Raw genomic sequence first — 13592 nt, 5'->3', positions numbered from 1 at the left:
TAGACATTCTGTCCCAGATCTTTAGTCCAGTGATTCAGAGAACTCAACTACATTGCCATGTAAGGAAGACAGCTTTTGAGTTATTTTGGCCTGAGGAATGTTTGCTACCACATCCTGTCAAGATAGTTGGTCCAATTAAATGTATAATCTGAACCTTTTTGTTATATTTTCCTTGCTTCCCTGATCTGATATAAACCAGAGCATAATATGAACCTAATCCAAGCATTCTTAAACATTTGATAGAACTAAAGCAAAAGTTCTACATAGAAATAATCTAATGCACAGAGTAATTATTATCATCATCAATATCATCATCATCATCATCATCCTATAAATGGCTGAGAATCTACTGCTTTTCCTAGACAGAGTGCTTCATTAATTAATTTTCCTTTGTATTAATAATGAGCACCGTTCTGAATAATCTGAATATGCATGGTACTTGCTCAAGACTTTTAAAAGCCAGCTTCATCATAGGCAAGTGTGATGGTGCTGGGCAAGAGTGGAATGACAGCCACTCAGGAGTGAAGAAAGTGTATCACCAGTAAGTGAACTGCATAATGAGCAAAGCTGTTCTCCAGGGTTTATATGGAGTTTTCAATCCATGTTCTTGCACTTACCAGCCTCCAGGAGTTAAACAACAGGTTCTCTAGGAAATGAGTTCTGAAAGCATCTCAAAACAAAATGCCACATCAGCCCTGTGAAAACAAGTGTGCTCTTTATTCTACTGTATTTATTGCTTTGTATAATGGGAAAGAAGAGGGAAACGCCCGTCAGAGGCATTGGCCTCTGCCTCGTGCAGCTCCTGCAGCCCAATTTACCATTTCTGTCACCTTTCCTTTTCCTGCACTCCCGACTGCTCTCTGCCTTTGATCGATTGCAAATGACAAAACACACCTGCAAGAAATAAATTACATCCTTCCACTGCCATTTCCCCCATGCCAGCTTTGATGGACTATTCTGTTTGCATGAGGTGTTTATTGTGGGGGGCAGGTTGATGGTGAGGGGAAGGAAAGCTTTGGCAAAGAGGCATACAGCCACAGAAGACCAGTTAGCTTTGGAGACCATGTTTCTCAGTGGGCCTGAGCTGTAGCAAGCTTAGACTAAACACAGGTAAGATTCTTGGGGGCTTTTAAGCATGCAAGATGATGCATGAAATAGGCATCATTAGCAGAGCTGGGCTCCTTTCAGAGTGATGTATTTTTAGGTACAAGTAATGATATTGCAATATAGTCCTTCAGTATATTAGTATATTTAAGCAATCCAAAGTAGTCAGTGAACGTGTGGGTTGTTGTGGGTTTTTTTGCTGTACAGCTAATAAAGCATATTCTGTTCAGTGTCTTAAGGAATAGCACCAAAATCCACACTTCCTTCCTTGGACTTAAACGGCTCAAGAAATCCACACAGGTTTCTATTCTCTCACCTTTGCCTCGCCAAGGCCCTTGATGGATACACTTGCCCATGGTATATACCAGGTTCAATGTTACAAGGAGAATCACTGTTGTGCATAGTGGATAGAGAATTGGTCTAGGCCGGCTGGGCTAAGCCATGAAGTAGAACCCTGAAGGATCAGACCAAAGGCCTATCGAGTCCAGAAGCCTGTTACCATAGTGGCCAACCAAATGCCTATGGCAAGCCTGCGAGCAGGACATAAACACAAAACCACTCTCTCCCCTTGTGATTCCCAAGGAATTTTCTGGTGAATACAGCCCCTTATCTGGCAGCCTCACTCTACCCAACCATATTTCCATCCCTCACATAAGATTGAGGCCATATGGGTGAGGCGTTTACACACCCATAAGGCAGTCTGTTTCCATTATCCTTCCCAGGCCAGGAAAATGGAGGCAAAGTTCAGTCTTCCCTATCTGCTCTGCCGAAGTGGCATAGAGAGGTAATACTATAATCAGCTGTCAAATTGCATCACATCAACTGCTCAAATGCTTCCAGAATAAAACCTCAAACCTCAGGGGGACAGATAGAAGGAGCACAAGGCCTGCTGCACGCATGAGTGAAAAGTCTTGAGGCAGGCTGGGCAGAAGGGTCAGGGACATTAAGCACAGAGAGGTTTGAGCATTATTCATAATGTGTCTTGGGGAGGATAGAAACATAGGAAACTGCCTTGTGTCCAGGTTAAGGCCATTGGTCCACCCCGCTCAGTATTGTCTATATTGACTGTCAATGGCTCTCTAGGGCTTCAAATGGGAGTCTTTCCCAGCTCTGCCAGAAGATGCCAGGAACTGAACCTGTGACTTTTTGCATTCAAAGCACATGCTCTGCCTCTGAAGTTTGCCATTTCCCTTCTGAAGGTGTATACCTGCTCTAGAAAAGAGGCATACCCCATATTTCCACCAAAAGTCTTCTAGACAGCTTGCATGGAAAATTAAAACAATTTGAGAACAAAATACAAACCAAGGCAATCCTAGAATCAACAGTAGAAATGGCATTAACATTAATAATGGGTAAACATACCACAAAGTGTGCAGAAGCTTATCTCTTACGCGGTTAAGAACCACAGCACTAAAACTGGATATAAGCTTCTGTCCTACCTTAGCGCTGTGAAATTTAGCACTAAGATTGGAGCTAAGCGATTGCATATCTTTGATCTTGGGCCTTAGTGCCTACTCAGGAGATAACCAGATCCCTATGGCATTATAGAACATCAGGTGAATGACAGGTGGTTGTGGTTTGCTCAAAATGGCCTCAGGACAAATTCAGGGACCTGGTGGGCCTAATCAGACCCATTGGCCACAGAAGTTCCCTACTACTCTTTTAAGAGTTTTAAAGCTGCCAGCTTTCCCATCAGCTCCATTGATTGCAACACAAGCTGAGCTCTGACTATCATCATACTTCCTTCCCAGGTGCCCCCCCCATCAAATGCACCATGGGGAAGGAAGCATTTTTGCAGCCAGAATACCACTCTTTTTTTCCCCCAAAGCCACAGGTAGAGCCAGCAGATTTAAACCATTAAATCATTCAAATAAAGAACATTTTGAGAACATCATGTTCAGCAGCATGGTTAGTGGCCTGTTCCCCTCTCTGGTATTTTGATTCCCAACCACCCTTTGAAATTGTAGACCCTGATTCGGGATGGGTTAAAATACCTCTGAAACCAGTTTTGTTTTTTTTTTGTGGGGGAGGGAGAGAGTCCATATCCCTAGTAATAAGAGTTTGGATTTGATATCCCACTTTATCACTACCCAAAGGAATCTCAAAGCGGCTAACATTCTCCTTTCCCTTCCTCCCCACAACAAACACTCTGTGAGGTGAGTGGGGCTGAGAGACTTCAGAGAAGTGTGACTAGCCCAAGGTCACCCAGCAGCTGCATATGGAGGAGTGGAGGAGCGCAGACGCGAACTCAGTTCACCAGATTATGAGTCTACTGCTCTTAACCACTACACCACACTGGCTCTCCTGCTACTTCTATCCTTATCCATAATGCTGTGCTATTAAGACCCTGTGGGGCTGCTGGGAACCCTTCTCATCAGGAGACAAGGGGCACTCGCCACCAGTGAGGTAGCAAGTGGAATGGTTGATACCTGCATGTCTCCCTTTCAAATGCTAAAGAAATAGCTGCTGTGTTGTAAAAATGCCTGGAACTCGCTCTCTCTTCCTGCAAGGTGTGAAGCCATCCTAGAATTCAATATAACCAACTACATTCTGCCCAACTAAAGTAAAAAAAATATATTTTTAGAGTTTTCAGGGACATCTGGAAGTCCTGCAAGGGGAAGAGCCTTTAAAAAAACACACACACAAAAATATAATTACACGTATTTGCTGCAAAGATCAGACAAATGCCCCCCCCCCAATGGCTTGTTAAGATCTTGCAATCTGGTTACAAATCAGTATTATCATTAATGCATTTGGCCAGTTAGATATCAAGATAGATGCCTGGGGGGAAATATTCTCTTACTCATTAGACCATTTTGTTAAACTGTTGGCAGCTGTTGTGTCGGGAAAGGTGGGCACATAACTCCTATCTTCCTCACTTCTGCATGCCCGAGAGAGTCCGATATGAGCCATTGCTGGATTGCTGCCGTCATTGTTATTGATTGGTTTATCTTGCACCAGGGACGGGGTGTGCTGGGCTTTAAACAGGCAGGTAAAATTGGCAATATTTAGATAAGGGGAAAAGGAGACAGAAGACAAGAGGAACAGACTGTGACATGGTGAGGGGCTTATCATCAATTTCAGGGCTCCTCCCTTTTAAATTGATTGTTAGGACTGTGTTGAGAACTGTTATGTACTGAGTTGAATAGGATCCAAACTGCAGCAGTCTGATTGGTCCTAGAACAATAGGATCCAAATTGCAGCAGTCTGATTGGTCCTAGAACAATGCAGCAGTATGATTGGTTGGCAGGAACCACCCAATCATGCTCCAGATATAAGTGAATCCACAACCTGATTGGCTTACAGTAGAATTCCAGAATTAGCCAATCATGTGCAGCCCAATGTGTAAATAATGTATATAAAACAGATACTTTGAGGGGACTTTCATTCATTCCTCCTCACCACTATGAGCTGAATAAAGAGCATGAAATCACTTTGCGACTCTGAGTATATTTCAAGAACATACTCATTTGTTGGAAAAGTATCATAGAATAATAGAATTGTAGAGTTGGGAAGGATCCTGAGGGACCCTCAGAAAGGGGACCTGACTAGAGTCCAACCCCCTGCAATGCAGGAATCTCCGCTAAAGCATCCATGACAGATGGCCATCCAACCTCTGCTTAAAAACTTCAAATGAAGGAGAGTCCACCACCACCTGAAAGTATCCATTCCACTGTCAGAATCTACTTTCTTGTAACTTGAATCCATTGGAGAAAAGGAGCTTGCTCCATCTTCCATGTGACAGCCCTTTAGATATTTGGAGGCTATCATAGTAGGCTCATACTGTACATTTCATTGCACAGGAATCATTTGTTGAAAGTTCTCTGTGCTTAACTTTCAGGAAAAAGCTTTTAGTTGTGTAAGGCCTTGTTTTGTTTCTCTTTTGAGGCTAATTAATAAAGGAGTTGGATGGAATTCTGGAAGAAAAAGAAGGAGACCTTTGGGCATGTGCGGGTGGCAGAGTTGGAGGAATAGGTGCCAGAGGCAGTGACATATCCAGATGCATGGACAGAGAAATTTGGGTGGGAGAGTCTGTGAAGGGCTTTTAAAACCACAGCCAAAGAGTTAAGAATGAACAGGTAGCCAGCGCAAGAATTGAAAGAGGGCTGTCACAAGAACTGAGAACCGAGAAAGATGAATGACTGTGGCAGCTAAGGTGCAACAACAGAAGGCCAGGGAAAAGAAGGTTGCGGTTAATAGGGTGGGAGGTGATTAGAGCATGAACAGGTGTTTTAGCTGAGGGGATGGAAAGGGAAGGTGTTCTGTGCATTGCAGTACAAGGGAAAGTGATGTAGCTTATCAACAAATTGAATTAACCAGAAATTGTGTTGGACCTTCCTTGCCCACCTTGGCTTTCGAGTAGTAATAGTGTATAGGCTTGAACTGGCCCCATCTGTATTGGCATTCTACTGGCTTTTGCAAATTCACCTGTTTACGCAGGCATTTCCTTGATCTCTTGACCCGAGTTTCCCATTTTGATTGCTGTAATGCTTCAATGGGATTGCTTTATTGCATATTTTAAGCACAGATATTTCCATGTTGGTGGTTTATTATTATGTATTTTAATCGTGATGTGTTTTTAATTGTTCTGTATCCTAATAGCATTGGGTGGTTGATTTTTATGTTTTGTAAAACGTTTTTAAGCTATCATGACATTAAGCCATGCATAGGCAACCTAAGGCCCAGGGGCCAGATCCGGCCCAATTGCCTTCTAAATCAAGCCCGTGGATGGTCCGGGAATAGCATGGTTTTGCATGAGGAGAATGCGTCTTTTTATTTAAAATGCATCTCTGGGTTATTTGTGGGGCATAGGAATTTGTTCATTCCAATAATAATAATAATAATAATAATAATAATAATAATAATAATCATAATAATAATTTTATTATTTATACCCCGCCCATCTGGCTGGGTTTCCCCAGCCACTCTGGGTAGCTTCCAACAAAATATTAAAATACAATAGTCTGTCAAACATTAAAAGCTTCCCTAAACAGGGCTGCCTTCAGATGTCTGGTAAAAGTCTGGTAGTTGTTCAATAACTGCCCCTCACAAGGTCTGAGGGGCAGTGGACCGACCCCCTGCTGAAAAAGTTTGCTGACCCCTGCATTAAGCGGTTAACTAATTAATCAATAGTACAGGCGGCAGTGGCAGCTACAGCAGCAAGCATTTTTGTCTCCTACAATTGTCTATGCCTGGTTCTGCTCTAGAACACAGATGGGCAACCCAGCCCATGGTCGCCTTTAGGTTTGGTCCACCAAGCTCCAGGGAGCCCTGACCACTTTTCCCCACTAAACAGCCGAGCAGCCGTATGCTGAGCCGCAGGGGAAAGGCTGCTGTTCCTGCAGTGCTACACAACAAAGGGACACTAGGATGGGCTGCAGTGGGGGAGATTTTAAGCTCATGCAATCAAGAGCTCTGTCCCCACAATGCTAATAGCAGCAAAGGGGACAGCGTGATTTTCCTAAGGGAGTGCATAACCTCCCTGCTCTCCCTCCCCACCCTGCCCTCCTCATGCAGCTGGGAATGGAAGGAGGGGGTTAAGGTGTCAGAGAGAGAGCAGGCCAAGTGTGGGTGGATGGATGAGTGGGTGCATGCATATGTGACTGTGGGTCCTTGATCAGCCTCCACATAAAGCCCTTGGCCCAAAAAGTTTGCCCACTTGTGCTCTAGATAGTGATCCCATAGGCTGAGAATAAACTTTGTGTACTGCCTGCCTCAGATGAGTTTTTCAAGAGCAGAATGTCAAAGAATAGGTCAGGACAACCCTTGTCTTTGATGCCTCCTCCTATGCTCTGGAGCCAGTATTTGCTTTCTATAATGCTAGAGTTAATGCCTGCTTGGAAACCATCCCCTTTGCCCTGGAAAAGGTTGTGGTTAGTGGTAAGGCAATTTTCGTAAACACAAAGGTATGTCTTCTTTACTGCTGCTTCATGTTATAGGGCAGGCGTCTATATAGCATTGCTGCTAAGCCCTGATCAGCTGTAGCCTTGGCCCAAATTAAGTCTGCTCACTGAAAAAAGTTCTGCAACTTTATTTCTCTGTGAGCCTAAAGAAAGTCACATCGGGAAGAAAATGAAGAGCTCTTGTCATTCTCTGTGTCACGTGCCTGCTGTCTGGCATGGAACATGCCTGTGCTAGGGCTCTGCTAATTAACGAGTCTAGCCTCGTTACTTTTGCTGGCTCACTGCCTCCTAAATGAATGTTCCATATTTCCAGCAAACTAAGCCATAAGCAAAAACGAATGCCTTCTCGCTTCACCCGCCTGGCCAAACTCTGAGTGGAAAGTCAGCCCTCTCCTAACAGGAGCTTAGCACAGGGCATGCTCTTAACTGGGCCTGTGACCTTGTGATAAGCCACCGAAATGTCCTGCAGAAAACACGCCTGAAGGTGTTCAGGTAATCACAGCTTTCTCTCTCAGCAAATTCATTCTGTTCTCAGTTGCACATTGAGTGGTGGTTGGGGTGTGTGTGTGTGTGTGTGTGTGTGTGTGTGTGTGTGTGTAAATCACATCATACCATTAATGCCAAAGAATTCCTCCGCAATCTAAACCTATAGAAAGGGGGGGCAATGTGGCCCTCATTATAAGAAGACCCTGTCCTTCAGCAGAGGGGCTGAAAGCATGTTTATGCCCATTGTTTATTTATTTCCCTCACTTCTCCTCACACCTTTTTATCCAAACTCCTTGATTTTCTTTCTCGCCTTGTGCATTTGGGAGAACGGACTGTGAATATTGCATTCACAGAGGGGGCGGGGGCATAGGAGGGCTGCCCAAAATATCTTCCGTATATCCTTTGTTCTTTTGGAACCTTAAGAAGGTTTGTGGTCATGCCAAGGCAACTTGTTCAAATTTCTACTTCACCATAACGCTCACTGGATAACTTTGAGTCAGTCACCATCTCTCAGAGTAACAAACTTTACAGGGTTTTTGAGAAGATAAAAGGATGGGGGTCACCCATCTTTGCCACCCTAAATTCTTGGAAGAAGTACAGGATAGGTATTAGATAGTTGGAGGCTGTGTACATTTAAAGCACACCCACTCACATCCAAAAATTATGGAAACTGTATTTTACCCCTCACATAGCTTTGATCCCCTGCACCTTTATCAAACTACAGTTCCAGGCTTCTTTGGGGGGAGCCATGTGCTTTGAATGTATGGTGTGTATTCAGGCAGAATCTTGGTTCCCTTTGCGTCTCTCGTTGTGGTCCTATCTACATTACAAACATATCCATTTTATATACTCTCTCATTTGCCTTTCCCCAAAGGGGGAATCCTGTGAACTGCAGCTGACAAGGCAAAGAGAAATTTCTGTGCCCAGCTGTCCTTCCTTCCCACAAAAGAGCTACAACTGCTAAGGTTATCTGCTTTAATTCTGCTCAAATCTGGACTTTGGATATGTCCAGCGATGCAAAAATATGCAGCAGATCTTGGAGGAGCATAACCATTGCCAGTTCCCAAAACAGGATGGCAGAAAAACAGCACCAGTTGAGCTACAGTTTCAAGGCACCTCCTCTCACAGTTTGATGTGCTAAATGCAGCTTGTCACCACTCCCAAATGTTTTTTGTGGGGGTGGCCTTTGAAGGGAGAGCAGACCTCTGCTTGCCACCGCTCAGACCCAAACCCAAAGTTAGCACATCTGCAATTGCCTTGTCACTAGGAAAAGTCACAAAGAACTGAGCTATAATGTATGTGAGAAGGTACCAAGTGTCTACTGACAGTAGCATCTGACTCTGGACCTTGCTTGCCTCCCAACTAACTTCCTCAGCTGTCCACGTCGGTTGCTGAGATTGCTAGCAGAATAAAAGATAGCCTTGCATCTGTATTTCTGAAAACATCCATGGTTCCGTTGTTAACTAAACAAGACACGGCTTTAAGGGGAGGGGTGGATGCGGTTCACAACTTTTGCATTGCCTTCTCGCCTCCTTTAATGCACTGCACCTCTCTTACCTCTTGTCTTCCAGTTCAACCAAAATGCACAGCCTGTATCTTGCTTCAAGCATTTAGTCCAGGCAAATATTCGCAACAAGAAGGTCTTTAAAGAAAAGGTGGATTTAATGGAGGCCCAAGGAACCACGGACTACAAGGCCGGCTTTGAATATGCCTTTGAACAGTTGCAAAATGTAAGCACGGGGTATAAACTCAGAGTGGGGCAGGGGAAGGACTACAAAGAGAGGAAATTTGGAATTCAAATAAGATGTGTGTGCCGGAGAATATGGGGCTGTGAAGGTGAGGATCAAACTAGGCATGAAGGTGCATAAACAGGGCTAAGATCATTAACGTCATGGGATGGGGAGGGGCTTTAGTTTCTCCAGAGCCCCTATCCAAATTGCTCCTCTGGCAGGTGCTTGGGGTGGGGGAAGACGTTGGACATGCATTTGCATCACTCCTCTAGTTTGGCCCTGAGGTGCATGAGTAGCAGAGAAGCTTCCTAGGACAATGTAGAGATGTGTCTCAGACTTGCACATACTATTGCAACATTACCACATCACCCACCTTCCAAATTCTTCTTCACACATCATGAGAAATGGCCTTTATGGCTCATCCACTAATTCATGGCTCCTTTGTTCACACTGCAAGTGGGTGTCTGTCAGGCTAGGACCAGGGAGAGACCCAGATTCAAATCCCCACTCAGCTGCAAAGGTGACTGGGAATCCTTGTGCTAATTACTGACTGCCATCCTAACCTATACCTCTTAGGATAGTTGTGAGCATAAAATGGGAAGAGGAACCATGTATTTCTTAGAGGAAGAGCAGGGCAAAAAAAAATTGGGATAAATAACATTCTGAGGCATTGGCATAAGCAAAGAAAAAGAAACAGTTGTTTACGAGTCTAATTTGGAGTAGTGGATGCTGTTGGAATTAGAGGAAATTCCTCTGTAACCAACAATCCATCTCTGGAGATTGTTCTTACGGCATTGGATTCCCAATGACACAGCAGCTGCAAAGTGGTGAGCAGGGCTGGAGCATCCATGTTATTCTCCCTGACATTGTAGTGTGTGGGGGGGGGGAGGTCTATGTGCCTTAAGAATAGAGCTATACTGGGACAGGGCATTGGCGTTGCCTGCTTCTCCCCAGATAAATGAAAAGCATCAGTGGCTGACACTTAAGTTTTAATGGCGGCAGCAGCTGCCTCTTCCATTTCATTAGAAAGGTAGCATGGCCTATCTGAGAGGGCTCGGCTCAGGCAGGCTACGGTGACGTTGGGCAAAATAAAGACGGATAGCCCTATTAATCGCTGAGCGGTAATAGCCACAACATAATTTCCGTCCATACAACCCCTCCTTCTCCCTGTTCATCTGCACCACCTTCACCCCTGGAGAAGCAGCTAAAGAAAACAGATCCCTCACTGCCAGTTTCTTGGGCTGAAGACGCAGCTGGGAAAGGGCAGGAAACTGTAGTCCCAGCATTTACTCTGTGTACGCCTCTGTGTTTGCAAGCACATCTGTGTCTAGTGTCTGCCATTCTCTTTTACAAGTAAAGAAGCACGTGCTTGTGCATACACAAGCCTGTGTGTATCTGTTGCCATTAATTTACTTCAGATTTGAATCCTACTTTTCCCTTCACTAGCCCTGACATGCCTGTAAACCCAGTAACTGGGGATTTATCTACTGTAGAGATCGCTTCCATGTTTAAAGATTGTGAGAGGAGAACTGCAATTTTGCATATACACATACCTCACTCATTCATATTCTCTCTCTCACTCACACTCATCAGCTATCCATCCAACCAGATCGTTTCTCTGAAAAAAATGCAATCACGATGCTGATGCTGCCCCTCTACGCTTTATTTTAAGCAAAGGGTATTAAACATACAAATATACGTATTTGGCATTCTCTTCCCACAATCCTTTCTAGGGCATTGCCTTTGGTTCTGAGTTGTGCACTCACTCAAATGTTTGCTTCCCATTTGCAGTCCAACATCACGAGAGCCAATTGCAATAAGATGATCATGATGTTCACTGACGGAGGAGAAGATCGAGTGCAAGATGTGTTTGAGAAGTACAACTGGCCTAACAAGACAGTGAGTGTTTAAACTGGAGGGGACCTAGTCTAATCTCAGTTGAAAGCGGGTTTCACAGAATGTTGTTATAAACCACAGGGTCCAAGATGGATTTATTTAGGAATTGATGCACTACTGCCTGTTTAAGGACAGCAGGCACCACTCCATTGCATGTTTACCACACCTTGCCAATCCATTGTCCCCAACTGGCTTTCAGCAGCCAGGATGAACATGGGTAAAGAGAGCAAGAAGCAGGTCACATCATTGCAAAGGTCCTGTCTACATTATTGGGTCTCAAAAACTGAAGCAGATCCCATAAATTCTGTACTGGACAACCCCAACAGTATTCGCAAGAACTACTGCATTGGAAGTGCTATGGAGCTGAGCAAATGTATCCTTGAAATGCCACAAAAACTAGTCTGACTACGACAACGGGATTATGACCACCATTCCATATCAAGATCCCCCTCTTACCATTACAAGAAAGACTAAGTCAAGTGTAATTGTCAAGGACTGGCTGGATAAAGAGGGGCAGTGGGAGGCTCCAGCCAAAGAGCTCCCTGGGGAAGCAGGAGGAGAAAGAATGCTCGCAGCCAGAATTGTGGTGGTGGGACTCTGAAGACACGTCAGAGGAGGAGGGAGGCTGGGAGGCAGAAGAAACAACAGGCTTGAGGGAAAGAAAAGAGCTAGAGGCAGAAAGCCTTTCAAGGGCAGAACAGGGTCAGACAGAGACAGGCTGAGACCTGAAAGAGAGGAGGAAGAGGAAGGGACAAAAGCTGCACCAGCTTCTCAGCAGCTGCCTGGTCCCACTGTAGTAAGCTCCCCTCCCCCTTTGACTCCAAGGTCACACAGGGCTTTGCATGTAGCTGAACAGAAAGCTCAGAAAGCCCATGGGGGCACCCTCTCCACTGGAGTTTACACCAGTTTGAGAGACATCCAGAGGAGGAGGTTTAGGAGGAGGCAGCAAGGGCCAAGAGCCAATATTGGCAACATCACCACTGAGGAAAGCTGTGCCTCCATGCTCTCTGCTTGTATACTATTTTCTGGAATAAAAACCTGGGTTTACTTTGAGTCTCTGTGTCTCCGTTCTGACCTGCCAATGAGTCATCCCTGAGAGTATGCCTCGCCCTGTGCGTTGGGGTGATAACTATCTGAATTAGTCCCATGGATGCCATGCAAACTCAAGCTAGCCCTGAGGCAGCCTCAGCCACCCAAAACAATAATGTCCAACGTGACCCTGGAGACAACCTTGGTCAGGCAGGCCATTGGGCATCAGGGTGGGTGGTACAACATCAATGTCCTGCAGTATGTGCAGTTTGACCTTGAGGCTCCACCATAGCATTTCTTCTGGCTACTCCCGGTTGCCTCAGTTCCAGCTTCTCTGTCAGGAGTTGCTCATTACAGGGGCAAGTAGCTTGGCAAGGCCAAGGATGCTGTTCACTTCAGAGTTTGCTTGCAATTGTTGTTCTACCCCACCCCCACGCCTAGCAATATACTATAAATATATCCCATTATTATCTTCAGTTATCAAGCAAGAGCTAATTTTCAGGCTTCTCTCTGGTCCCAAGTGTGTTTTTCTGAGCTATAGGCTGCAGACCTGAGTTTTGACCCACTTAACTGTTGTGCACAGAGAGACCTCATTCTCTATGGATCTACAGTAGTGGTAGCAGTAGCCAACAATGTGCCTTCCAGATAATAGTTGGACTACAGCTCCCATCATCCCTGTTGCTTGGTCATGAAGGCTGGGGCCAATGGCAGCTGTAGACCCATAATGCCCATAGGACGTTATTAGCTATCCCTGATCTGCAGCAAAGCTTGGAGGGAGATCACATGCCATTATTTTGTTTTGTCACTAGACTACACTAGGCTTTATTGTATCTGGGTGGAGTCAGGAATTTTCTGTTTCTGTGTCTGTTCTCTTCTTGTTGAAGGGAGACAACTAAGGGAAACAGTTAAGTCTTCTAAGTCTTCCATCACAGTGTTGAACCTGTCTGCAGAGCAATGAGACCCTTCCCCACTGGAACCCCTGATTTCCAAATTCTCCCCTCACACACAATATACACAGGCCTTAATCTAAATGTTTGTGTTTTTGAATATCACAGGACACAAGTTTAAGCAAGCAGGTTCATCTAGGTAAAACCAGAATATAAAGTACTGCATAAGAAAATGAATGCAAAAATAGCACTCTGTCTTAGCTAAAATTCTGACAGGGCTGTTAAATGCATTACAGTTTTCCAGCATGTAATGTCATAATGTGTGAAGCAGCTCTTAGCTAGAGATGGAAAACGCTGTTGATTCCGATTAAGGTAACTTGTTAGTTATGAAGTAAATTACCATGCCATTGTAGATAAGTGTTGCTGGCTCTCAATCAGTCAGAGAGCTAAACAAGCCACTCACTCACAGCATCTGGCAAGCTAGATTCCCGAATGGTCTCACTCACGTTGCTGCCTACTAGGGACGGGGGGTGGGGGTGGAGTGGGATCCACTCGCC

General features: G+C 44.8%; 1 protein-coding gene across 4 annotated transcripts in view; it reads left to right on the top strand.

The window, feature by feature from the left end:
- The window catches only part of CACNA2D2 (calcium voltage-gated channel auxiliary subunit alpha2delta 2), a 530937-nt gene that overhangs the window by 425676 nt on the left and 91669 nt on the right, over positions 1-13592 (top strand). For all 4 annotated transcript variants that reach the window (XM_081900249.1, XM_081900248.1, XM_081900247.1 and 1 more), the window contains 2 exons: positions 9065-9223; positions 11015-11122. In XM_081900249.1, coding sequence (XP_081756375.1) covers positions 9065-9223; positions 11015-11122 — 267 coding nt within the window. The remainder of the gene's footprint in view (positions 1-9064; positions 9224-11014; positions 11123-13592) is intronic.

The sequence above is a fragment of the Podarcis melisellensis genome (genome assembly GCF_964234715.1).
Source record: "Podarcis melisellensis genome assembly, chromosome: 2".
In the NCBI taxonomy this organism is placed as follows: Eukaryota; Metazoa; Chordata; class Lepidosauria; order Squamata; family Lacertidae; genus Podarcis; species Podarcis melisellensis.
Note: the sequence above shows the minus strand (reverse complement) of the source record. Positions and strands in the feature narration are given on the sequence as shown.